The sequence below is a fragment of the Copadichromis virginalis genome, linkage group LG9, assembly GCF_057382275.1.
Source record: "Copadichromis virginalis isolate Kocher_CV1m ecotype Utaka linkage group LG9, C_Virginalis_male_GT1.1, whole genome shotgun sequence".
NCBI lineage: Eukaryota > Metazoa > Chordata > Actinopteri > Cichliformes > Cichlidae > Copadichromis > Copadichromis virginalis.
Window position 1 is genome coordinate 5,886,997 of NC_140626.1, and position 27,506 is coordinate 5,914,502.

The window sequence follows — 27,506 nt, forward strand, 5'->3', positions numbered from 1 at the left end:
AGCCTGCTCCCCCAGCATGCAACAGCATAGAGGATCGCACTGGCCACAACAGACTCATAGAAAATCCTCAGCATTTTCTGGCAGATGTTGAAGGACCTCAGTCGCCTCAAAAAATAGAGACGACTCTGGCCCTTCCTGTAAAGTGCTGTGGTGTTTTTAGCCCAGTCCAGTTTATTGTCAATGTGTACTCCAAGGTATTTATAGTCCTCCACAATGTCAACACTGACCCCCTGGATTGAAACAGGGGTCAAGTGTTTCCTGGTCTTCCTGAAGTCCACGATCAGTTCCTTGGTCTTTGCCACGTTGAGCTGCAGATGATTCTGCTCACACCACGTGACAAAGGAGTCGACCACAGCCCGGTACTCTGTCTCATCATCCCTGCTGATGCATCCAACCACCGCAGAGTCATCAGAAAACTTCTGAAGATGGCAGGTCTCTGTGCAGTGGCTGAAGTCTGTGGTGTAGAGGGTGAAGAGGAAGGGGGAGAGGACAGTCCCCTGTGGTGCCCCTGTGTTGCTAATCACCTTGTCAGACACACACTGTGGGAGACGTACATATTGTGGTCTTCCTGTCAGGTAATCAACAATCCAGGACACCAGAGAAGCATCCACCTGCATCGCTGCTAACTTATCACCCAGGAGGGTCGGCCTGATGGTGTTGAAAGCACTGGAAAAGTCAAAAAACATGACCCTCACAGTGCTCGCCGGCTGGTCCAGATGGGTGTAGACACGATTGAGCAGGTAGATGATGGCGTCCTCTGTTCCGAGACGAGGCTGATAAGCGAACTGAAGGGGATCCAGATGTGGTCTTACTATGGGTCGCAGCTGGTCCAGGATGAGCCTTTCCAGGGTCTTCATGATGTGGGAGGTCAGTGCCACGGGCCTGTAATCCTGGGGGCCACTGGGACGAGGCGTCTTTGGTACAGGGACGAGGCATGATGTCTTCCACATCACCGGGACCCTCTGCAGACTCAGACTCTAATGGTAAATGGCCTGCATTTGTATAGCGCTTATCTAGTCCATAGGACCCCAAAGCGCTTTACACTACATTCAGTCATTCACCCATTCACACACACATTCACACACTGGCGATAGCAAGCTACATTGTAGCCACAGCTGCCCTGGGGCGCACTGACAGAGGCGAGGCTGCCGGACACAGGCGCCACCGGGCCCTCTGACCACCACCAGTAGGCAAACATGGGGTTAGTATCTTGCCCAAGGATATTTGGCATGCAGCCAGGATGCAGCCTGGGATCGAACCACCGACCTTCTGATTAGTGGCTGACCTGCTCTGCCACCTGAGCTACAGTTAAAAGTTAACGTGAGTGTTCTCGGTGGTCAGGAACAAATGTAATCGCATGGCAGGATGCTGTAAAAGGACCAAACTTCAGCCAGGAGAACAACTGAGATAATCCATCCACAATACGAGGTTAGTCATTCATATACTGCTGCATGGGCTGGGCTGTAGTTACATCCTAAGGTGTTAAAAACTGAGCTTAAATAAATGATTAGCGGTAATAAAAGCCGAGGGAGGTCAACAGTGATCACTGACTGTTTTAGGAGCTTTTTGAGATCAAATAGAAGAAAATACAAAACATTAAACATGTTAACAACACAAAAGCCATATTAAACGCAGACTACTTTAGGCCCGGAAGCAGGATTCGTCACGTCATCACTTAACGACCGAATAGCTACATTTAACAACAAGCAGCAGCCTCCAGGGCAAAAAAAAATGAAGCAAACCTAGAACTGCCCAAAGATGCAGTTTCTGTAATTGCCACTTAAGGTTGGCTTCAAAGGCAAGTGAGTCCACATAAACCTGTGTTAAAATGCCCACTTTTAAAGCAAAAATAAACATGGTTCTTACAAAATACCAAAATCTATATATCGAGCGTTCCTCTTCCTACAAGCTGTGTTTTTTTTAACTCATTCATTTGAATGTTGTTAAGACTTTGAGGTATGACAGCTTTGATTGACAGGTTGATTCTAATAGCTGGTGTTTACTCCAAAGCCTCACTCAGAACTGAACCTCTTCTCTACATGTGTTTGGTTTTAAGGGAATCATCTTTCAGGTAATATGGACTAGAAGTTGGGTAGTAGTAGTTTCTTGTAGTCCTAAAAGTACTACTGAGTGCTTAATAAAGTTTGCCTTCGATATAGTTAGGACTATGTGGTAATAGCATTTAATATTTATATATAACAAACTGAAGACATTTGCTATCTCATCATCTGTCATTTGTCATGTCAGAAAGGACCTCACACCATTACACCTTACTCATCTTAGACATTGCTGTCAAGGGTTTGGCTTATTTCTTTGAATGTTTTTTTTTTGGTTTGATTCATTTTATATTTATTGCACCAGCTGGCAGTTTTCTTAGGATTGAAAGCCTTACCTTTACTCCTCCAAACAAACCTCTGGCAACTAAAGCACTCAACATTTGTCTCATCCATCCATCCATCCATCCATCCATCTTCTTCCGCCTATCTGGGCCAGGTCGCGGGGTCAGTAGACTAAGCAGAGAAGCCCAGACCTCCCTCTGGCCACCTCCTCCAGCTTGTCGGGGGAACACCAAGGCGTTCACAGGCCAGCCGAGAGATGTAATCTGTCCAGCGTGTCCTGGGTCTGCCCCGGGGCCTTCTCCAGGTGGGACATGCCCGGAACACTCACCCAGGAGGAATCCTTGTCAGATGCCCGAACCACCTCAACTGCCTCCATTCGATGTGGAGGAGCAGTGGCTTTACTCTGAGCCCCTCCTGGATGGCTGAATTTCTCACCCTATCTCTAAGGGAGAGGCCACCCACCCTTCGGAGGAAGCTAACTTCTGCCGATCCGCCATCTCGTTCTTTCACTCACTACCCACAGCTCGTGACCATAAGTGAGGGGAGGGGCGTAGATCGACCGGTAAATTGAGAGCTTCGCTTTTACACTCAGCTCTCTCTTCACCACAACAGACCGGTGCAGCGTCTGCATCACTGCAGCCGCAGCACCATTCCGTCTGTTGATCTCCCGCTCCCTTCTCCAGTCACTTGTGAACAAGACCCCGAAATACTTTTAATCTCATCATAGATTAAAAATGTCTTCCAGAAGGATTTTCCTTTGTCTATGTGGTCAGCTGGAGGTTTTGTTCAAATTGTCAGTGTGCTGTATTTGGATGTAAGGTTTCTTACCGGAACCATCTCCATCAATAATGATAATAATATCTTTGTTTCCATGACACTGGTTGTTCAGGCAGTTTCGTTCCTGTGTCATGGCGGTTTCCTGGTTGTTTCTGACCATTTGGTTCTCTGAAGTTGCTGCACCTCCCAGTAACTTGTATACCTGTTAGCTCGGATGATTTTGGAATCTGCAGTTCTTAAAATTTCTTTGAGAGACACTGCTGGCTTGTTTAAATCTCCAGCACTCCATCCCAGAACTGCACAGAGTTTCTGCTATGTTTTACTTTACTGTGTGCTTGTCAGTCCTACAAGTGCCCTCAAACACACCTTTTAGCTGTTGTAGAGTAGAAGGTACCAGCTGTTGTCAATTATGGTCACAAGCATGGTAATTGTTGCTAACTAATGATTACATTTTATGACCTTGGCTTTGATAACGCCATTCTGTGTTTATCTCAAAATATCAAAAATAAATTTGAATTTGTGTAACATATTCTTAAGAATGTGCTTGGTACAATTATTGAGCTTTGAAAAGAGAGCAGGTCACACTAATTATCAAAATTAGTGTGCCCTAAAATTAGCAGCCAAAGTTTGGCATCCATGAATGCATGTACATTTCAAACTGTAGCTGTAGTTTATTAAATTAAACCTGCAAAAATAAGTAAACAAGGCAGCTGGATTTCTGTTACTTCTTTGTTTTTTTTGTCACTAGAAGACATTTCCAGTCTGGTTGCCTAGGTAACACGCTGACATATTTATCACCATATCATATGTCAATCAACAGTATCCTTTGCTCTCTCTGGCAGTCACTTCAATCACTTGTGTTGAAATTCAGCTCAAGATCTGCCCTCTTTGCTTTGCCAGCAGTTATTTTGCCTGCCGTTGCTTGAAGTCGCAGAATGCCATTGGCTTTCTGTGGTGCCTGGTCGCCCTGTCACTGTGAATTGCTTCATGTGTGGACACTGGAGCTGTGCTTCCGCCAATAACTTTATGTAATAAACTGCCCTCTGTCACCACAGACTGGGAAGCTCGGATTGACAGCCATGGCAGAGTTTTCTACGTGGACCATGTCAACCGGACCACAACCTGGCAGAGGCCGAGCCATGCTACCAAATGTAACCATGGCATACCTCGCTCAGGGTCCACACATCAGATGGAGCAGCTCAACAGAAGGTCAGAATAGGAACACGCAGAGAAAACTCCAAGTGTAAGACTGCAGCAGTTCTGTCTAGACCCGTCAAAATAAGATACATTTCTTAACTGCAGTGATTTATATTCGTTGGTATTGCTCTGGTACCTCCGCCTGCTATGCAGCAAGCAGTAAGAATGCCTCATTATTAAGTTAGCATGGATGGAGGATCTGGAGTCCAGACGGTTGCAAAGAGGCTTGCAGATGCACAGTTAGTGTATGAAGAGAAAAGGGAGGGAAGTGGATCACTTGAGTGATCAGCTGGTGTGGGCTAGCACAGAGATCAGTGAATGTGGGTCGCAGGTTATAATGGACCTTCGTCCTGCCAGTAACTATGTTTGCTTTACTTCCATAAAACATGGAAGGATTATGAATGAAGTGTGGAAGAGAAGAGACACTTGGTATCTTCTCAATGAAATGTACTTTATAGTAATTCGATTAAAATGACCAGAATACATACATTTCTTAATCAATTGGATTTTTAGTCTTTATCCATGTCATAATTTATAAACATAGTTTATAAACATTTTTGACAGAAGTAAATGTGTTTTTCTGTGTCAGATCTTTATTTTGTAAGTACATTAGTCAGATATATCTAAAATATTTGTAATAAAAATATAATAATGTACAAATTAGAAGTGGAAATATAGTGTAGCTGAAACTATCTATGTAAAGTACAAATTGCAGCCAAACCACCAGTTTGAACAGAAAGGTGAGGTAGCACTCAATAGTCTGAGCCTGTGCAGTAAGATAAACTAATGTGGAGTCAGGGTGACATCTGGTGTCTGGAAAAGGGATCGAAAACATGAAGTAGTAAATATGATGTGACATGAGACAGAAATGGACACTTTTGAAAGGTTCTCAGATTCCTGGCTGTCGTTTATTATGCAGGTACCAGAACATACAGAGGACTATGGCCACAGAAGAGAGTGGAGGGAGTCAGAGGACTGAGCGGAGCAGCAGTACTGAAACTGATCCTGACTCCACTCAGACAGGTACAGCACTGAGCCCTCTCATGCTTTACACTCACACGGCCTGCGCCTTTTAATACCACCGTCATTACGCATGAAAGACAAGTGTCCTGATGTGTGCTGGGTTATGTTGTGTAATTGTGAAGGTCCTGCCTATGTGTATGTGTTACTGCAGGTTCTGTTTTCTAAAGCAATGCTTTAAATGTTGTGGACTGATGCTATATGTATGCACTGGCACAGAGTACATGACATCACAGTCAAAAATCATGTTGTGTTAGCAACAGTTTGAAAATACCACCTATTCAGCTTGTCCTCCGCCTCCATCTGACACACTAGCAATCATATTCCTGTAAACCCTCTAATATTTTACATGAACATGGTTTATAATTCGCTCTTGTATAGTTGGGATGCTGAAATTACCTGATTGTCTTAAATGATGAAAAAAAACTGTAGCAGTTGCACTTTAATGTACATCAAACTGCATGGGTTGGTTTACAAAACAGTAATAAATAGTAAAGATTTCATTATATAAGCTTCCTAAATGGCCTGTTGCCTGTTTGCAGGCCCCGCCTCCCCTGTCAATCAACAGAAGATCAGCCATCTCCTCCAGTCTCCTGCTGTCAAGTTCATCACACACCCAGAATTTTTTACTGTGTTGCACAGCAACTATGTGAGTATAAACATACAAAAAGATACGTACAAGCACATATTATATGTTTATTGAACCAGGAGCCCTTTGTTGGGCTTTTTCACTGATGTGGATATCTTGCTGTCACAGTACTGTTCTTATCCAGGGTGAAATACTGTAGTATTAAGTCGTTTAATGGGTTTATTAAGAGTCCCACGCTCGATAATTTTTGGTGACTATAATTTGTGACTATAGGCAGCGTACCGGATGTTCACCAGCAGCAGCTGTGTAAAGCACATGATCCTGAAGGTGCGCCGTGATGCCAGAAACTTTGAGCGCTACCAACATAACAGGGACCTTGTGGTCTTCCTCAACAAGTTTGCAGATAGTCAGCTGGAGCTGCCAAGGGGTTGGGAAATCAAAACAGACCCCCAGGGCAAGGTAGGACAACTCGCCCACATGAATGCCCTTTCAGCAAATGTCAGCGCCTGATAGTCAGCAAGTCCTTGTGCTTGGAAATGTTGGTGAAGCGATACGTCATGGAGCTGAGAGGACCTTCATAAGCACTGTCTGTTTCCACCACATGGTGGTTATGTGAATTTATTTTACGATATAGACCGAGGATGGCATTTAACAGTTGTTATACTTACGTGGATATTTAATGAATCCCAACAGTTCTAGGGTGTTCTTTTCTTTTTAAATGAGCATTACTGATCCATTTATTAATGCCAAATAAGAAATGTACACTTTCTAAATATTTCAATAGTAGAAAATTTGATAAAGACACTTATTTTGACGAAACTCTTGGCCCTGGTCAAAGTTGACCTGGACCGCACTGTTAAGGCATGAAATATGAACAGTAAGTAAGGGCTCATGGGAATTTCTATGTATTTAGACAGAAACAGGTTTTCAGACTGCATATAATTGCCAGCATGACCCCATTTAAATTCAATATAGTAGCAGATTTATCTGTTTGACTTCTCTGACACACCGAAATAGCTTTGAAGACATCAACTGACTGAGTGCTCGCCAACCTGGTCCTCTTCTTTGATGCAACTATTTGATAGTCAACAAGATCACAGATCCATTGCACACGTTACAATAATTCTCGTTTTCCATTATGTGACTACACTGAACCAGCTCAGTGCTCTCCAGATTACCTTTGTGTATTTAATGCAAATGTTCAAGTTTGATTTATTTATTTTATGCTGGTGCTGCCATTAACAGTTGGAACCTCTCATTTTGAATGATTAACAACAGCAAAGAATATGAGTGTGTTTTCTGTTATCAATCAACATGTTTGCTTCAGTCCTTTTTTGTCTGTCTCTTAGTCTTTCTTTGTAGATCACAACAGCCGAGCCACGACCTTCATCGACCCTCGGATACCTCTGCAGAATGGCCGGCTGCCTGGCCACCTCGCCCACAAACAGCACCTGCAGAGACTACGCAGCTACAGCGCCGGGGAGGTACTCTAACCCATCTGCATCTGTCGGTTTACAAATACTCAGAAAATGGCAGCGGTGTCGGACAGGACCGGATCAGATTCTCAATTAGCAGCACGCCCTGCTCGATCCTGCTGGGTGGCAGCATTTGGGCCAGCTCCTCCCCTGGCTGGCCCGGTCACGGTTCCACCATGCCGCCTCCGGGGTTTCGGCACCAATGTGACACAGATGACGACCCTACCACACTTTTTGCTTTTCTTTATTTACTCTTTCCGCACGCGGTCGCTGTGCACAATCACACGGCTCGGCTGCAGCTTTTCAGGTCAGCCGCCGAACACATGAACAACAACCACATTAGACAGACACAGACTTTTAAGCCAGCGAGGCGTGATTGCGGATGCTGCTCAGGTGCGTCACCTGCAGCGTCACCGCAGACCTTGCCGCGCGACAAGAGTCTGAAAAGACAAAAGAGTCATGTCTGTTTTTAACTTAAACAAGAATCGCTGGAGTAGTGGTCATGTCCTGAAACATTTTATTCCACAACTAGACGTCCAACGCCATCGTTATTTGAATAGCTTCTCCATCCAAACTGCCTCCAAAACTGAGTGGATGGGCTTTTCCACCTATTAGTGAATTTTCCTCATGTTTCCAGTCATAAGAGGAAATTCACCTCCTTTTCCAATTTTTCCAGATCAAAGCCCCTTAGTCTTTACTGAAGGACTAGCAATCTGTTTTGTTGGGAATAAAGCTTGAATAAGAAATAATTCAAAGTAGAGCACTGTATCAATGCACTGCTTATCAGTGTTCCTTATTTTGTTTTTCTCTGACTGCAGCAAACCAAATTTTAAGTGGGGTCTCCATCCGTGGATTCGTTTGGCCAAGGCGCTGTTGCTTATTATAGCTTGTAGTGAAATATCACATGACATTTGGCCCTCTATCTTTCCACTGTGCTGGACGGGTTGGGTAAGATATTAAAACATTTATATTTGGCAGAGAATGAACGCAGTGCTCTTTAAAGAGCCAGTTGTAAAGTCTTACAATGTAATATGTTTATTTTGACAGCTTCTGCTCTTTGTGCAATATACATGTGAGGCTGAATAAGGGCAGAATGCTGACTCACAGGTGGAATGAATGAAAGGCTCACCTTTAATGACAGTCCAAAAAACATCAGGGAAAACATGGCAGCACAGCAGCGCGTCACAGCAGAGTACTGAGACAAACTGAGACTTCAAATACAGCCAAAAACATGAAACACGAGGCCAAAGGACCGTGACACATTCCTAAACAAGGATTCAATCTTTGTTCAGAATTCATTGATACAGTATTATTGAGATTTGGGGGCACTCACCTCAAAATACTTCACTGAATCTGGTTTTATTTTCAATTTGGACTCTAACAAAATGGTAATTAACATATGTGCATAATTAACTTAAAAACCAGAAACTTTTTCACATATAAAACTGTAAAAATTAGCTCTGGGAAAAACATATTTTGGTACCTGGAGTATATCAGTATAACAACCGCGTGGGTGCCCCTGTCAAGAGTGCAAGAGCAGAAACGTGGATGACAAACCACTGCAGCAGAAATGACAATAAAGGTTGTTTTTCTCACGGTTACGGCACACTGCTCAGTGTAGGATATATATGCGCCCTTCTTCCCTTGTCGAGTCTAATCAGGAGATAAATAAAAAATGTCCACGACTAAATCTTTCATTATATTTGGACAGCAGTCTTATGTTGTTTTTGTTTCAGGCCTCTGATGTGTCCAGGAGTCGAGGGGCGTCTCTGATGGCCAGGCCAGGAAACAGCTTGGTAGCTGCTATACGAAGTCAGCATTATGCTGACTCACAGCAGCTGAGCGCTCCATGTAAGCCCATCACCGGCCCATTGTTTGTATTTTTTACTGATGAGTCGTTCTTTTACCGTGTTTATGTCTGACTGCTTCTCTCACCAGCTTACAATGACAAGATAGTGGCATTTCTTCGACAGCCAAACATATTTGACTTGTTACAGGAGCGACAGCCCAGCCTGACTAGGAACCATGCACTGAGGTACGCTTTCTCACGTAAAATATCCGCCTGATGCCAGCGTCATTAACAATCATGTTAGGGTTTGTTTTATACGATTAAGAGACAAGTAGAGGCAACGATAACTTTGAACCAGACAAAGCTTAAAATGAGTAGATAATCAGCACAGTGTATTGGTCTCTCTGTCTTGGTGTTTTTTAACAATGCTTCATAAGTCCCTCTGCCTGACTCATGACTGCTGCTGAGATGTTGGAGGTGGTGGCATCACGCTGTCTCTCAGCAGCAGGAGCAGACAGACTGGTCGTACCTGAGGGAGGGATGAGATATCTTTAAAGAGACAAATTACAAACCAATTCGTTTCCCTCTCGATTGTTCAGGGAGAAGATCCACTACGTCAGGACTGAAGGAAATCAGGGAGTGGAGAAGCTGTCATGTGATGCTGACCTGGTCATCCTGTTAAGGTGAAGAACTTGGATTCAGGTGGATTCAGCTTCAAACCCAGTGTCTACTTTCACGCCACTAATCAAAGTTTTGCTTCTCTGCTCTGTTTCTTGCAGTTTATTTGAAGAGGAAATCATGTCATGTGTTCCACCTCACCCCATCCATCACAACCTCAGCTTCTCTCCTCGCTGTTCCCCCGCCTCGTCGCCACAGAACTCTCCCGGTAGGACTTGTTACCATTCCTTTAACGATGCTGCATCCTTTATAATGACTTCCTCTTTCAAATTCTCACTAATTAATTCCTAGCCGCAACTTTTATAGTGGCTCTGTGTCACAATTATGCTAGCATGTGCTATTGTCGTTGTTTTGTTTAGTTTTAATATATTCTTTTGACATTTATTTCATTTCAAATTTATAACCCCCAAAGAAGTGAGAAAAAGAAGTACAAGTGATGGGCTTTTACTTACACGGAAGGTGGAATTGGAAAGAGGGTGGAGGGTGCAAGAAAAGGAAACAAGAATTAAGAGAGCTGTTCTTTCCCTCTGTGCTAACTAGAGAGGGATCAAGCTGATCAGCCGTACCAAGAAGCTGTGGGAAAGAGTTGGTGAAGCTAAGTTAAGAAGAGGGGTGATGATGAGTGAGCAGCAGTATGGCTTCATGCTGAGAAAGAGCTCCACAGATTTAAAGTTTGCTTTGACAGTGTTGATGATGAAGTATAGTTACGGATGTCAAGCGAGCGCCTTAGGGCCTTAGAACACAGATAAGATTCATGAATGTGGTTAGTGTAACAGAGAAGGGTGCTGGGGATAGGGTGAGACGGCGCCCCCTAAAGGAAGCAGCTGAAAGAAAAAGAAGCACTTGACATTATAGTAACTGTGACATATAACATGTAACCATGAAACTACCTATTTATGTCCCTACATTGGTATGATCTGTGATATGCTACTGGTTTAGCATTCCAGCCTAGAAATGGAGGAACAGGATGCATGTGGCATTCACCAATAACAGGTGACCATAATACAGTAGACTGTATATAAAAGATGGACATAACCACTGTGATGTTATTGGTTTTAGACTCATTTGAAGTCTCGACATTAATGTTTGGTTATCAAAACTTTCTCTTTTTCTTTCTTTCACTTTTTTGGGACAAGAAGTAGGAGTGCTACGTTGTTAGCTAATGCTAGCAGACAGGCATGCACGCTAAGTAGTGTTAAGTAAAAATTCTATTTAAAGAATAAAATTTCATTCAACAAAACTGAATTCTTGGACTGTATCACACAGCAGGAGGTGTTTGCTGTCGGGTATTTTCACGGATGTGTGCTTGTGTGTACCTGCTGTTTGAAGCAACCATGTGTGCAAAAAACACAGAAAAGCTGATCACATATGCAGGTGATGAAATCTGAGCCCATCACAGTGCACACAATAGACACTCACACACAGTGACAACTCATAATAGACACACTGTATGACAGAACCTGCTGTGCTATGCGATGCTGCTCTAATCTTATCTTAATGAGCTCCAGCAGACTTCTAACAGGCCTCAACAGTGTTTTTGTGAGTGTGATTTGGGGTGTGCGTGTTCTTGATGGGAGACTCTATAAAAGGAAACTAGGTCACAGCAGGGAAGCCTGGTCTGTAAATGTGTTTCATTCATTAGTTGTGCTGTTGTCTTTGTTGAAACGATGAGCACTGAACCGTTTCATATCACTCATTCACCGTTAGAACTATCCGTCGCTGCCTACTCTTACTTCTTACTGACCCTTGAAGCATGTTTGATCCTTTAATGCTGGAAAGGATTTTTTTGCTATAATTTGATAACTTTAGCACCAAGATTGGAGTAGGAGGGAAATGAATGAAGGCAAAAGCCTCGACTGTCACAGATGAGAGCAACTAATGTGCAGGCAGGAGCCAGCAGATGGGTAGAAAAACAAGGAACTATAATTAGCCTCACAGTTAATTAAACACCACGTCACACTGTGACAGGAAGAGCCAATGAACTTACTTACACTAAATCATTTTTAAAAAATGTGAGTCAGCAGAAGGAAAGACTAAATAATAAAGAACAAAGAGAACAGGTAAATTCAATCAGACACTAATGCAGGCATGAAAAGAACAAAGGGAGGTGAGCACAGAAACGATCCTTCAGGACAAGACAGGAAGTAAAACGAGAGCCGATTAGCAATAAACTCACACAGGCAAAGAGAAGAAGAGTGAAAAATCTGGGAAACACTGTATCACCATAAATGCCAGGTGTTAGCCAGTGGCCACCAGGAGAGTAAAACCCAAACCTCAGCAAGAAAAACGTGTGCTTAATTTTTCTGTGTTACAAGTAAGAATAAGCAGATGTTATCACACAGTGTGTACAAGATGAGGAACAAGTGTGGGTTGTTTTTTTGCAGCTGGATGATATCTAATAGAGCTGACTGTTTACCGTGCTGCAGTTATTACTGTAAAGGGGATTCTAGTGATTAACAGCTTGATAAGACTAGTGACTGCTGTTTCTTAGCAGTGAGATATGAAATAAAGTCAATAGGCCCGTGACAGCCTGGCCACCTGCCTAGGCTGTACCCTGCCTCCCACTTTGAACAAAGTTGGTAGAACAACTTCCCAACTTGTGCAAGAAGCACATATTTTCAGTGTGACACATGCAGAAGAACTGGGTGGCAGAACGGTGGTGGCTGTAGCTCAGGAGGAAGAGCTGGTACTCTACTAATTGGATGGCTGATGGTTTAGATTTCGGACTGCTCCAGTCTGTATGCCAGATATCCTCGGGCAAGATATTAACCCCAAGTTGCTGTCCATCTGGGAGACCTACATGTGAGTGAGTGTTACATAGAAAACACTTACATAGAAAAAATGTTTGTATGCAGAAACCAGTTCATTTCATTCAAGTCATTTTTATTTGGCATTCCTTTGAAAAAGGTTTTGCCTCAGAGGGTTTCATAATCTGTTGTTAGACTGTTTGGTGGACTACATGGTGATTCCCTTCACATAACTGGCTGAGTGTAACTGTAACTGCAGTTTTACTGACTGGCAGAGTAATGCAACTTGTGTTCTGTGTGCAGGCTTGCAGAGGGCCAGGGCTCCAGCTCCTTACCGCAGAGACTTTGAAGCCAAACTGCGAAACTTCTACAGGAAATTAGAAGCTAAAGGATACGCCCAGGGGCCAGGAAAGATCAAGTGAGAGTTTTTCCTTCCCACTGTTGCCAAGTGCTTGCTCATAGGGGGTCCTTTGATTGTTGGGGTTTTCTGTCTATTATTGGGGTTCTTTACCTCGAGGTTTGAGACCCTTGAGGTAACTTTTGGCATTATATGAATAAAACTGAATCGAAGTAAGACCCAAATGGCGCAACTCATTTTATCATGGCAGAGTTTGATGCCCATTAGACATAATATGTATTTATTTACATTGCACATGTATCAGCATAGGTCCTGATGCAACTTTAAAATATGTCCAAAGACATATTTGTTCACTGTGTCTACTCCATGGAGACATGGTCGTAGCTATAAAGGAGAGTGGTGAAGTCCTCTTTTTTTAAATGTGTTGTTCAGTAATCAAACAGAGCGCCCCTTTAGAAATGATACTTATGTTGTATGAATGTGTCAGCATTGCTTAAACAGTGGTGAGGTTTTTTGGGGTATATCGGTGCGTTTCAGCTGTCCTGCTTGTTGTAGGTTGCTCATCAGGAGAGAACATCTACTGGAAGGAACCTTCAACCAAGTGATGGCATATTCACGCAAAGAGCTGCAGAGGAATAAACTCTATGTCACGTTCCTTGGGGAGGAGGGGTAAGACAAATAAACACGAACAGGTGACCGTGGACGTACCACTGCAGTGCCTACAATACTGCTGTCACACACTGTAGAAGCCTCAAACTGTGTGAGGAAGAAGCTGAGTGGTATAAACACTAACTGAACACTGGACATGTGCTCATCCATGCCAACTACACACATACAACTACAATGCATCACTAGATGAATCCACTGAAAACTAGAATGCGTAATGCGGCCATACTGTATGTGCTGTCATCTAGAAACATGACCACAAAGTGTACCAAGGGCGTGCTCCACAAGCTCACACCGTGACTGCACGCACCGCAGTTAGAATCTTCCTCAGCGCAGAAAATGAGTTTTCATGCATGAAGGTAGAGGCCCCGTGTGATGGCGGTATTAAGAGCCAGCGGTACACGCTCAGTGACCTCTCAGTTTCTGGCAGCTTAGCTCTGGCAGCACTGGCGTCTTCAGAAATGCTTACATTCACTCCTGTACTCAGGTGCAGCACAAATAGTCGTATTTAGTTCACAGTCGACTACTTAAACACCGTTTAGTAGTCCAGAATTAGCCTGTATTGTCAGTTGAAGTTGCATCTTCTCTCTTCAGGTTAGATTACAGCGGTCCTTCCAGAGAGTTCTTCTTCCTCTTGTCTCAGGAGCTATTCAATCCATACTACGGCCTGTTTGAATACTCAGCCAATGACACCTACACCGTGCAGATCAGCCCCATGTCAGCGTTTGTTGAGAACCATCTGGAATGGTAAGCTGTGTGATGCATACTCACGTCCTTCTCTCACCCCAACCGGTCGCAGCAGATGGCCCCGCCCCTCCCTCAGCCTGGTTCGGTCGGCGGTTTCTTCCGGTTAAAAGGGAGTTTTTCCTTCCCACTGTCACCAAAGTGCTTGCTCATAGGGGGTCATATGATTGGTGGGTTTTTCTCTGTATGTATTATTGTAGGGTCTACCTTATAATATGAAGCACATTGAGGGAACTGTTGTTGTGATTTGGCGCTGTATAAAAAAAAATGAATTGAATTGAAAATAATAAAAAGCCTCTTTTATAAATATATTCAGACCACAGATGAGTGTTTTGACTGGGAACACACAATGAATGCCATAACCTTTCAGTTCCTTACACATTTTACAATGTGAACAAACAAGCATGAAATGAAATATGTGAAAAGCTGTCACTGACATAAGACAGCTTCTTAAAGCATGCTTCAGAAACAGTCGTCTGTCCACAGCAGAAGCGTTTAAAAGTGCCGTGGCAAGTGGGCTGTCCTGTCATAATGAAGACAATAAGAAAGTCTCAGTCCAAGACATGACTGCCCTCGGCTCACTGCTATATGTTACCTAAGGACGCCATTTTTCAGTATTTCCCTCACATGTGATGCAGGATTTCTCCTAACATAAACTTTAGGAGCAGCATTCGTTCTTTTGTGTTCCTGTCGTTCCCTGTGGTCGTTCAACAGTGAACGCCTTCCATAGTTGTCTTGTTCAACATGCACTTTTTATGAAAACACAGGCATCATCAGCATCTTTCTATTAGCTGATCCTTGCTCTGAGCGTCGTGCATGATAATCAGGATGCTGAGACAAAATATAAGCATCATGCATACGGAAATAAAAGTAGGAGGAACCATACAAATATATTCAAGGCCTGGTGTTTTGGACATTACTCTAAATCTGGTGAGGGTTGCAGAAACCACTTTGTTCCCAAATAATTAGGTACTGTCCAATTAGCAAAGGTTGTCTTTGTGCCCCTAAAAGACTTGGGTTGCCTTGAAATTGTGATCAGTTAAGTACAACAGTGAAAGAAAGTTGCTGTCAGCCAATTTAAAAACACTAATTAAGCTAACATGTCTCTGCACTGTTGGTGAAAACTCATTAGGTAAAGGGAGAACCTGCGAACTCCACATAGAAAGGTCCCAGGCGACCATGAGATTACAATCTAGACCCTTCTTTCCATAATGTGACAGTACACCACCAAGCCAGTGGGCCACCCGGGCTTGTTTGTGTGATTCTGAAGCAAATGTTGGGTTTGTGTGTCTCCAGGTTCCGTTTCAGTGGTCGCATCCTGGGCCTGGCTCTGATCCATCAGTATCTGCTGGACGCTTTCTTTACTAGACCGTTCTACAAGGCCCTGCTCAGACTGTCAGTACACACACGTACACACCTGCAGCATTGTTCATGTGTTTTCACGGGTTTATGTTCAGTTGAAACAGTTACAGCTAATGTGTGTTAGTGATGAACATTTGAGGAACAAGTGAAGCGTGGCAGTTGTGTGTCAGTCTTTGACTTTTGCGTCTGTCTCAGGGCGACGGACCTGTCTGATCTGGAGTATCTGGATGAGGAGTTTCATCAGTCTCTACAGTGGATGAAAGACAACGACATCACCGACATCCTCGACCTAACCTTCACTGTCAACGAGGAGGTGTTTGGCCAGGTCAGTGTGTGTGTGTGTGTGTGTGTGTCCATCTGAGTGTGTCACTGACCCACCACCAGTCGCGGCAGATGGATGAACACTTTTTAATCAGAGCATCAAAAGCCAATTAAAATGTGATTTGTTTTACATTTTGTTGCGGAGTAAAGTTTAACACCTGCTCATTTCCTCTTTGTTTTTCACCCGTCGAGGCTATAATGTCACTGACATTCCACACTGCTGTTATTTACCTCTTTACTCTTCTAACTGTGATGCCAGGTAACGGAGCGTGAGCTAAAGTCCGGTGGCGCCAACCTCCAAGTCACTGAGAAGAACAAGAAGGATTATATAGAGCGAATGGCCAAGTGGAGGGTGGAGAGAGGAGTGGTGCAACAGACGGAGGCGCTGGTCCGAGGCTTCTACGAGGTAAACAACACAAGGTTTTCAACAACTCGTCAGTGCCTGCAACCTCCAAAGCATCATAATACACACATGGAAATAAATGTTAGCACAAAGAACTGAACCTTTTGTTCCTTCCTTTCCAGGTGGTGGACTCCAGGCTTGTGTCGGTATTCGATGCACGGGAGCTGGAGCTGGTCATTGCTGGGACGGTGGAGATTGACCTCGGTGACTGGAGAAACAACACCGAGTATAGAGGAGGTGTGTTAGACAAAGAAAATAGAAAGAAATATTGACTCCTTGATATTTGCACATTTGCAGCTCATTATTTTTGTTCTTTAGCACTACTACCTTTATGCTGGGGCTCTTCCCAAAATAATCCCTTTTAAGGATTATTATGAGTTTGTCTTCTGTCTGAATCAAGATGGCTTAGCTCCAGTCTTCACGTTACATTGGCTCACGTTAAGCCAACTTTCTGCAGAATGGCTGCCCCTCGTAAACAAAATACAGCAGGTGTGTGGGATTTCTGTGCTTACACAGTGAGCACAGAAATGAGTATATTAGCTGTACAACAGTAGAAAATCCTGTGTGAAACCAAGTTTTAGAGCAGTTTGGACTAAGTCAAATATGGGTTGCCACTATTTTAACTGCAAATGAATAACAGAAAATGGCACAGTAAAATGCATTGCTTGTTTTGTGTTGGTCAATGTGTGTAACCTTAGTTAAATGTGATGTCACACATGCTAGGTTACCATGACGGCCACATAGTGATGCGCTGGTTTTGGGCTGCAGTGGAGCGCTTCAACAATGAGCAACGCCTCCGTCTGCTGCAGTTTGTCACGGGGACATCCAGCGTTCCCTACGAAGGCTTTGCCGCCTTGCGAGGTTCGAATGGCCTCCGGCGCTTCTGCATTGAGAAGTGGGGCAAAGTGACATCGCTACCCAGGTATCTCGTCCTCTTCTGCACTCCTACCTGTTCTTTACAATCAGTAAGGAACATGGTTCAAGTAGAGTGAGCTCATCCTGGCCACCAGGAACAACACAGCACAGTTTTCTACATAGCCTGCATGTGTGTATTTTTAAAACAAGCAATCAGGAGGATGGCACTTCAGCACCAAAATGTAGATTTATGAGCTGGTAAAAATAGTTCCCAAATGATGGAACTAAAAACCTATTTAGCTAAAATCTGAACCTTTATGACAATCCACCTGGCTGTACCTGTTCTACCATGAACAGAATCAGCGACAAAGGGGAATCCTGGGAGAGTCCAACACCCACCAGAAATCCACAAGTCCAAAAAATACACGTAGACAGATTGTACAAACCCCCACATACTCTCGAATGTCCTCAAGAGGATTAAGAACTGATCTGTTGTTCCACGACCAGGATAAGGAACTGCGTTGTTCCTCTTGAATCTGAGGTTCAACTAACAGATAGACACATTTCTCCAGTACGCTGTCATAGGACCAGTTCATTTACAACATGCGGTATTTCTGACTTCTTTCTTGAGAAGTCTTCTCTGATTCGTCAGTGATGCTTTTTTGGTAATTTTCCTTTGAGGTCTTTTTAAACTGCTTTCAGCTCCATTTCCCATTCTTTTGGAAAGCTTATTCTAATGCATTGTTTTAATTCGGGAGTTGTGCTGGTTGTTGTTTGGATATAGTTGGATAGTAATGAATATTTCTGACACACAGTGTCAGCACACAAGTGAATATACCCTGTAAACGCCTCTACCATGTCATCATCTTGTTGAAAGACATCCCAGTCTGTAGATGGAAAACAGTCATTTAACTCCTCCATGTAATTATCTTGCCAGAGCCTGACCATCTCTGAGGTTTACTACATTTCAATGCAGATATGTGAGTGGGGGATGAAGTAGATGGTGTGAATTACAAAGAGCTGGTTACATCTCAACATAGTGTGCATCTTTTATATTACCGTAACATTTGTCCAGTGTCTTGTGTTTTCATTATTAACGTATTGCTGAAATCCAACACATGTAAACAACATGTTTGTAATTGATGTCAGTATCTGTAAATACCGATTGCCTTACATGATTTTGGGTGTAATAAAGTCACCTGAGGTCATGAAGGTTGTTCCCTTGACATCAAAGCTGCAGTAAAACTGTCTGCCATCTCAAAGTACCTGGACTTTGATTGACTGCAGCTGTGTATTATTTTGTTGAGGCACTGTATACAGGATATACAGTTCAAATGTGTTGACATTGATCAGCAGAGAGGCTGTTTGGCTCTCCCACCTCTGCAGTGCAGCTAGATGAGAAATTGTTCTCCGACCTTGGAGTCAGATGTTAATTTGATAAACAAGCAGTGCTCAGCAGAAAGTATGCAAGAGTCAGGTTTTACTGCAAAGGAGGGAAAAGGTGCCAGTGTTTGATGCTTGCCTGGAGCACTCACATCGTTCTGTTGTTCAGCTAATAATAGGAAGTGTGGACATGGTGTGTATGGGACTGTGTCCAGCCTTTTTCAGACGTGGGATACTTCAAATTGACAGCCTCCTAAGTTTTTCAAAATCACTTCCGACGTAGGTCACCGTAGTAGTATTTGCACTGAAAGGACACAGGAACTTTCTTTCAAGGAACTAAAAGATTCCTCTGCACCATTAGTTGTCTGTCTTTCCACTACATCTAAATAGCTTTAACTATTAGGCAGTCAATCTTGTCATGTAAAAGTGTTTTTACGTGTTATTTTTGATGCAGCTACACCAGCTACACATCTCACTGCTCCAGACCAGTTAATATATCAGTCAACAGTCACTGGCTTATTGAATGTTACATTAATCTGGGCATTACAACTTTGAGCAATCCAGTAGGTGGCAGTAATGCAGAAGATGTTCTTCAGAACGGTCCTGTTTTTAAATCAGCTGTGTAACTCCAAAAGACTCATTTTGTATGTGGCTATCAATGTTCATGGTACTGCCTGCACTGCGCTGATAATTCAGTTCAGTTCTACTGAATTTATATGACGTCAAAACACAAGACGTGCTGCCTCAAGGCACTTTATATTGTAAAGTAAAGACCTTACGATAACAGAGAGAAAACTCCAACAATCAAACCTGTGGGCAAGAACTCAGCAACACAGAAAGAGAAAGAAACTTCCAGCAGAACCAGGCTCAGGGAGAGACATACATGTGTTGCAACAGGTGGAAATGAGGGGAGGTGGACAGGATAAGACAGAATAATAATGTGTTATCTGTAAATGGTACATAAGCATTTCTAGGGCTGATCTTTTTGGACGGCCTCATCCGTCTTTTATAGAAAACTGATCAGACACGAAGCTGACACATTCAGATTTCAGATTCAGACGTTTAAGTATTTTAACATTGACTGTTTGTTCTGTAATTTACATGGTCACCCCCAGCTAGCCAGAGATTTTTACCTTGCAGATAGCACCACATCTCTGTGGGACGTGTCAGCCATTTCAGATGAATCTGACATAATATTAATGGATTGTGTTTATATAGCACTTTTCAAGACCCTCAAAGCGCTTTACAATACCACTATTCATTCACTCTCACATTCACACACTGGTGGAGGCAGCTACAGTTGTAGACTGACAGAATGGAGGCTGCCATATCGCACCATCAGCCCCTCTGGCCATCACCAGTAGGCAGTAGGTGAAGTGTCTTGCCCAAGGACACAACGACCAAGACAGACAGAGCTGGGGATCAAACCGGCAACCTTCCGGTTACAAGATGAGCTTCCCAACCCCCTGAACCACGGTCGCCCTAATGACATGTAACCTCTTGACTGTAGTAACCACATTCTGCATGGGTTTATGGATTTTAGCCTGCAAGGAAAACGGGCTGCTGCTGCTAGCATCGCTAGCAAAGCTAGTCTGCTAGCTAACACCTGTATGTGTGTGCAGTGTTATGCACAATGCAAACTGCCACACCAACATTTAATCTGAACTGTTTCAAATAACTCCTTTATTCACACGTAGTATTTGTACATCATCTTGTCTATTAAAGTGGGTTTAATTTAGAGACTGTTGGGACCAGCCCAGCTGAAAAGGAGGCTAATGAGCATGCTCGTCTGCTTGTCTACCTCTTGTATATTCTGGCTCTCAGCTCTATTTATGGAATGTACTTGTTAAAGTGGATAAAAGACAAGCTCCATTTTGTTTAAAATGTCTGTCTCTTTCTCTCTCTCATTTCTCAGAGCTCACACCTGCTTTAACCGCCTCGACCTGCCTCCCTACCCTTCGTACACCATGCTGTATGAGAAACTGCTCATTGCTGTGGAAGAAACCAGCACATTTGGTCTGGAGTGAGACAGACAAATCAAACACTGCACGCCTCTATGTCCAACACTGGCTGGGCCAAAATGTGAAAGGAGCGCAGCCTAACCTGTCTTAAAGATCCCGGAATTGTACTGGAAATGTTTCTGATCATGTTGGATACACAGTATGTTTGTCACTGTTACGGTTCTGTGCGTCAGAGTCTGTCACTCATGAGGATCTTTACGATTGCACGCAACACTCACGGCGTCACAGCACTTATTTTTCTATAAATCATTAGAAAATAAGAAACAATTACAAAGACTTTTTTATAATTAATATTGATCAGTCTGTGTGTACCTGAAGAATGAGTCTGTCAAATCGAATCAAAAACTTTTGTTGCATGTACCACAATTCATCCGACAATGAAAATGCTTTGGCTAATAAAAGCAAAAGCAAAGTGTTTATACTCAGTACAGCAACAGGTGAAAAGTAATGTACAGAAATAAGAACAATATGAGCAACACAGTAACACTGAAAACAGTAATTTTCCATATGACAATAACAACAGCAATGTGCTTGGAGACATGCTGGAAGTTATCTTTAATAGACAGAAAATATTTAAATAATAATTTAATAACCATCACAAGCTACTGTAGAAAGAAAATCGGAAAGAGAAATGAAAGAAATGGGTTAAAACCGTTAATAGAATTAAATACTATTAGTTACTCTAAAAAATGTTACAGTCATTGCAAACTTTGATCCAGAAATCTTCTTTTTATCAAAAGATGTATGCAAAGATTGTTACACAAATCCTCAGGTGGTTTCCTGCTGTGGACATGTAGAATGTCTAATGCAAGTTTAAATTCAAGAGAAAAACACCTCAATCAGTTTAATGCAAAGTTTAGTAGCCCTGAAGCCAAAGGAACAGTTGTCTGGGTTTTTTGTTGTTGTTTTTTTTAGTGGAGATACTACAAATACCAATATGTATCTGTCTGGACTGCAGCAGCCCAAAAGGAACTTGCCTGAGGACTTAACAGAACTGCAGCACAATGGGAAATAAGAGGTTAAGGCAAATATATGACGAGCTGCAGACAATTAAGAGAGAAAGACTGATTATCACTCAAAAAACTCCCAACAGGTAAAGAAAACTGCACTGAAGACAAGGTGAATAACACATGCTCAGAAACTCAGAAACTACTGAACATCTGGAAATGAAATGAATGTCAATAATGGGCAAGCCACAAAGCAGTGAAGTTTCTGTTTCAAGCAATGTGAAGTGTAGTCTGGTACACTGGAAATCAAGAAATATACATTCACAGCATCCAGGCTGTACTCGCATAAAAAGACAGGCCCTCCCTGCAATTAAAGACTCCGCAGTACTAACATGCTTCTGATACTCATCCTGGAAGTCCTGCATCTGCGCCCACAGCTTCCGGTACTGTGCCTCCCTTTAAAGTGATGACAACAACTGGACACAGACACTCCACAGACACTCTATGTTGCATAGAGCTCAGTGATGAGGCAATGATGTCAAGTATTGCGAATGCAAAAGCAGCCATCAATTCCAGCACAAGGGCTTCTGGGATTCCTTTTGTGGAGACTAAGGGCGATTACGTCAAACCAAGCTACGTGAGCTCCGTGATTCGTGACTCTTCACGACAGAATTTATACTTGGACGCTCTCCAGATGGCTAAGGAGGACTAAAGTGGGATTCTGCTTTCAGCCTGTGGTCTGGCTGTTTGAATGGGAGCTTCTCACACTCTTGTTCGAGTCTTCCACAAATGAAGTTGTCATCTCTGACCATGCACCATTGGTGCCGCTCTTTGTATGGAGCCGGTACTCCAGTATTTAACTCTTTGCTGTCTCAAACACAGTGACCAGTGCAAGAGCAGCGTGTGGAATCTCCAGTGGCCTCAGACCAATGTAACAGATCCCTGAACTGATGTGGCCCTACTGGTAGAAATGTGTGATGTGTAAAGGGACAAACAGGTGTAACATATGCAATAGTTGAGACCTTTACTCCAATCTGTTCCACAGTCTGCCATATTCTTTTAGACACTGACTGACTGCAGTGCACCCTTGACATCTCCAGCCCCTTGCCTGCATCTCTAGCTGAGTGATGAAGCTGTGCCTCAGTTACTTTCTGCCTCATACATGCCCTGTGGGGGTAGTACTGACAAAAGGAAAGTCATTTGCCTTGGGTTTTTTTTAAGTCAGGTTAATTGGTAATAGTCACTGATTACTGTATTTACAATGGATGTAGCTTTGTGGGCAGATAACTAGCCTGATATAAGCAATGCCAAATATAAACAGAACCAGGAGGCATCAAAGCTGGCTGGAAATCTGACACATTTTCGCCGGATTTGACAGATACACTTGTAGCTACTCTTCCCAAGCTGTAGGCTTTTGTCAACCTAACTGTTGAATGAGTTGTAAGGCTAACAGAGAACTAATGGCTTACACATCAAAGTGTGTTTTACCATTTCAAGTACAGCTACAATGTTCATAAAACTTGAGAAAAGTTGGCAAAAATGCTTTCTTGTGGAGTTGCGTATGTTTGTCGCAGGCTAGACACAAATCTCCAACCTTGCTGTCAGTGGTCAAAGCACCAGGTTTCTGAATGTTTCTGAAACCCATGACTGACATCACGACGTGCACAATATTGTAGTCCATTTACATCTCCCGGAAATTTTTTTTGTAAACTTTATTAATTCCCAGTTAAAGCCGACGACTCCAGTGGTGGAACAGTTCAGTTAACGAATGAACTGGAAACACTTCTGAATCATGGAGTGTAGTTTTTGTTTGATCCACTTCTGATTAAAGAATGTTTGTCACTGATTTTTATTATTGCTCCCCTCTAAAGACAATTCAAGGTTTGAACCAAACTGTGCTTTTAGAGAATTGTTACATACCTAACAAATGCTAGGTGTTTGCAGGGAAGACAACTGTGTGCAATGAGAAAGATGAGATCTCTTGTTCTGCTTCTAAGTGTTGGGATTAATTGTTCAGGTTTTTGTGAATCTATAGTTCATACTGAAGCCAGTTGCACCAGCTGTTCATGAATTCAAACTTAGCCCTGTGTTTGCTAAGTGGCACTTTATGCAAGATGAAACTACAACTGGTTGCAGCACAATGACAGTTTCTGCACAGAGATTAGTTGTTACTAAATATTTATACCCACTAACCACCATGTGTAACTGGCATACAGCTAAGTGAACAAAGCAACAAAACCAACAGCTTAAAAAGAAAAAGCTAACATGAAAGTCTTTAAATTCACTTCCTACTACCTGGCAGGCATTTTGGGAATTCTCCTGGGAGTTATTTGGAATCATCCAAGGCCGTTTAAAATAATTGGGTAAAGAGCTGTGAATGCAAAAAAAGTTTAAAAGGTCTGACAACTTTGCCCCAAAATAAGGTTTAAAAGCCATTATTTTTATTTTAAGCATAGAAGGTACACAACAGTTTTCAAAGCACAAACATAATACTAATACTTGGCAGATTTAGGGGTGGCTGTGGAGTGAGAACGTGTTGCTGTGGCTCAAGAAGTAGAGCGGGTCATCTAGCAGTTAGACGTTCGATCCCGTGCTCCTCCGGTCTGCATGTGGGAGTATCCTCGGACAAGATACTGAACCCCAATTTGTCCCTGATGCATCCGTGTGAGCATGTCGATAAATGTTAGCTAAATAGCAACGCCTGTTCCTATGTGAGCAGGTAGGTTTGGCTGTCTTTCTTACCTTAGCAAATCAAATCATACTTTAAAGAGTGCAACTTGTATTTACTCAGGCTGTCTTTGTCTAACATTTGCTTGATGATCTGGAACCTGTCGTGTGACAAATATGCAAAAATAAATAAATGAGAAGGCAGCACATACTTAAATTGCATGGATACAGAGAAAATGGAGCAACAGAGTGTTTAGGAATACAGTCCCTATTAGTCCACCTGAGCGCCCTATATGAATTCCCCAAAGAACTGGACAAACTCAAGTAATTTCCAGCATAAGGATTGTTTTTAACTCATGAACACAGGCATCCAATATTGATTTTGACCCTTGCAAACAGAGATTTCTCTAGGTGCTCAGAGTCTTTTGATGATATTGTGTACTCTTGATGAGATATTGAGCGTCTTCATAATGTTACGCTGAGGAACGCTGGTCTTAAACTGTTCCACAGTTTGTAAATGTGCTTTTTTTGCAGATTGGTGAACCTCTGCATATCTTCACTTCTCAGAATATTTATTTAAATTATACACAGTGTCCGTGTAAAGACATTAAGTCGTCACTTACTTGCGGCTTTTGACAATGGTACAGCTACCTCCGTGAGAGTGTTCTTGACTTGACTTGTGTTTTTCTTAACCAAGAAAATATTTCTGTCATTATCCACTGGAATTTTTTGGACAAAAATCTGTCATTCTTCAAAACCAGTTTACCTAACTAAATGAAGAGTTGGTGCAACTCAGTCAGGCCGGTTTCCAAAAAGCTTTAGGTGGATAGCCACCAGAGGGTGGTGGTAAAGTATACATAAAAATATATTCAATCACATTGTTAGTTTAGTCAGATTTGCAGTGTAAGCAGCAGACGTTGGTTTATGTCTAGACTGGGTTTATGGGTACAGAGCATCAAACTTTGACATAGGAAATAAGAATTTCTGTTTAATGTTTGTGTTTAGGGTTAATAAAATGCAATCTGTCGTTACTTAATTGCCTAATCCCCACCATACCCTTACCCAGTGACAATCTTTCCCTAACCTGGCCCTCACTGGTCTGTGTCCTGCTGTGTGCAGATGTAGGTATTTAAAGCAAGATTTTTTTTTTGTCATTGTTGCCACTCTACATTGTCTTACTGTGCTTCTCTATCGTCCACCCAAAGCATGCTGGGATAGAATCCACCTTCTGGTCCAGAGTAGGACTGATGTGTGTGTCAATTGTCCACATCTTATCGTGTGAAAGATTTTCACCACAGCGGAACTTTTCACCTTCATGAACCATCAGCAACTCAAGTAGACGTGTGTGAGATGAGTTGGCTGAAATCACTTTCCAGGTATCACATTTGGGGCTAATTTGGGCTGTCGGGTCACTGACAGCCAATCTAGGGTTAGAGTTAGGGTTGGTTAACATGCGCCCCTTTTTGTACAGTTTGTGCTTGCTTAGAACACCCAGAATGATTGTAATGCCAAAACTATGTGACTTCATTGAAAACGTGTCATCTGCTAGTGTCTGACTTTTTGCCTATTTAGCATGCAGCTCAAACTCAACCCAAGCCTAACCCTAACCCCCAATGTGTCACCAGTGACTTGGTGGAAGAGTTTAAGGCTCAGCTGTGGTGCCAGCAAATGTGGTGTGAATCAGATATGGCCCAGATATCACAGAATGCTGAACTTGTAGCCAAACTCACCCTGGGTCAACACTGTTGTTACTCACAAATCAACTACATGTCAAAGTTTGACACATAGCAAAGATCCCTGACTTCAGCGGCCTGTCAAATTTTAGGCTTCTTTATTCCCAACATGGTGTGATGTTTGAAAAGCTGACTATATCTCCAGAATTTCACTTTTTTTATTTTCATTTAAAATACTGTCATGAATTCGCTTCCGTATAGAGGAGAAAAACTGCAGTGATAGGTTCCACTAAAGAAGAATCCAAAGAACTTTGATTGACACAAATTTGAGATTTTTGGAGATTACCCACACTTCTGTGAGTCAGATCGATAATTACTCCAGTTTTTGTTTGGTGTGGCAACATCTTGTCCACACATCCCAACACACACAAGGACAAGGCTGTGATTTAGTTGCTCTCCTCATCCTTTTTCTACAATCGTTTGTACTCTTATTTATACAGTATTGTATTTATAAGCAAGGGGAAGTCCTGAAACTTTCCTTGAATGTTTTCTTTCTATTTTATTTTGTAATCATGTAATTAGGAGGATCAGTGGAAGATTTTGCCTTTGAATTTGAAGCCTTTGGGTTCTTATTTGTGTCTTTTCTATTCTAAAATAAGCTGGCTGATTTTTTTTGGGTTTTCTGCGGGGAAACTGTGATGTTTGTTCCCATTTGGCTCCTCTTTTTCTGTTCACCACTTTTGCTGGTGGCATTATTGAGGTTAATGTCAGCTGTGGCTCACTCTGTTAGAAATGTCAGAGCCACATGAATCCAGGAAGCACTCTATTCTTTGGGCAGTTAATGATTTTTGTATGTGCTTTGGTGAACATGTAAAGAGAGCTTACTGATTTGTTGTTTTTGTTGGGTTGATATGATGAATGCATACATCATAACACTGATATTTATTGTGGGAAAGGAATGATTACAAATGTTCCAGTAACACTTATCTGTAAATGTGCTGATAGAAGCTATACAAGTTTAAACAGAATATTGGAAAAGTAAATGATGATGGGCTGTCTACTGACAGGGAAGGTGGTGGAAAATTGTTGCTGCTGTTTTGTGTGTGTGTGTGTGTGTGTGTGTGTGTGTGTGCGTGCGTGCGTGCGTGCGTGCGTGCGTGCGTGTGTGTGTGTGTGTGTGTGTGTGTGTTTGAATTAATCAGAAGTAGACAGGAGAAGACCAGGTGGTGACACTAAAACATGGATATTTTCTTTTGTTTCCAGTTTCATGTGTGGTTACTATACATGTATGTACATAATGTTAAAGTTCATATTTGACTGAGAACAGGTTTCTAAATACTCAGGCTGTTCTATTGCCCCACCTTACCATATGGATCTTAATAAAATGGTCACTTTGTTACTGCTGTGTGTATTCATTCTACAGACAAAGGGGTGAAAAATGAAAAGGTTCACTGTCGATCTTTGATAAAAAGGTTTTTATTTTTTATAAGCCTTA

At 42.5% G+C, this 27,506-nt stretch overlaps 1 protein-coding gene across 2 annotated transcripts in view; it reads left to right on the plus strand.

Moving 5' to 3' along the window:
- Nucleotides 1-27,410, plus strand: part of hecw1a (HECT, C2 and WW domain containing E3 ubiquitin protein ligase 1a) — a 95,182-nt gene extending 67,772 nt beyond the window's left edge. For both annotated transcript variants that reach the window (XM_085467477.1, XM_085467478.1), the window contains 18 exons: nt 4,172-4,325; nt 5,233-5,336; nt 5,876-5,982; nt 6,196-6,381; nt 7,272-7,406; nt 9,134-9,248; nt 9,336-9,432; nt 9,786-9,869; nt 9,966-10,072; nt 12,915-13,029; nt 13,525-13,638; nt 14,230-14,382; nt 15,676-15,774; nt 15,937-16,066; nt 16,322-16,468; nt 16,588-16,702; nt 17,189-17,387; nt 20,619-27,410. In XM_085467477.1, coding sequence (XP_085323603.1) covers nt 4,172-4,325; nt 5,233-5,336; nt 5,876-5,982; nt 6,196-6,381; nt 7,272-7,406; nt 9,134-9,248; nt 9,336-9,432; nt 9,786-9,869; nt 9,966-10,072; nt 12,915-13,029; nt 13,525-13,638; nt 14,230-14,382; nt 15,676-15,774; nt 15,937-16,066; nt 16,322-16,468; nt 16,588-16,702; nt 17,189-17,387; nt 20,619-20,730 — 2,273 coding nt within the window. In that variant the 3' untranslated portion in view covers nt 20,731-27,410. The remainder of the gene's footprint in view (nt 1-4,171; nt 4,326-5,232; nt 5,337-5,875; nt 5,983-6,195; nt 6,382-7,271; nt 7,407-9,133; nt 9,249-9,335; nt 9,433-9,785; nt 9,870-9,965; nt 10,073-12,914; nt 13,030-13,524; nt 13,639-14,229; nt 14,383-15,675; nt 15,775-15,936; nt 16,067-16,321; nt 16,469-16,587; nt 16,703-17,188; nt 17,388-20,618) is intronic.
- Nucleotides 27,411-27,506: the final 96 nt, after the last annotated feature.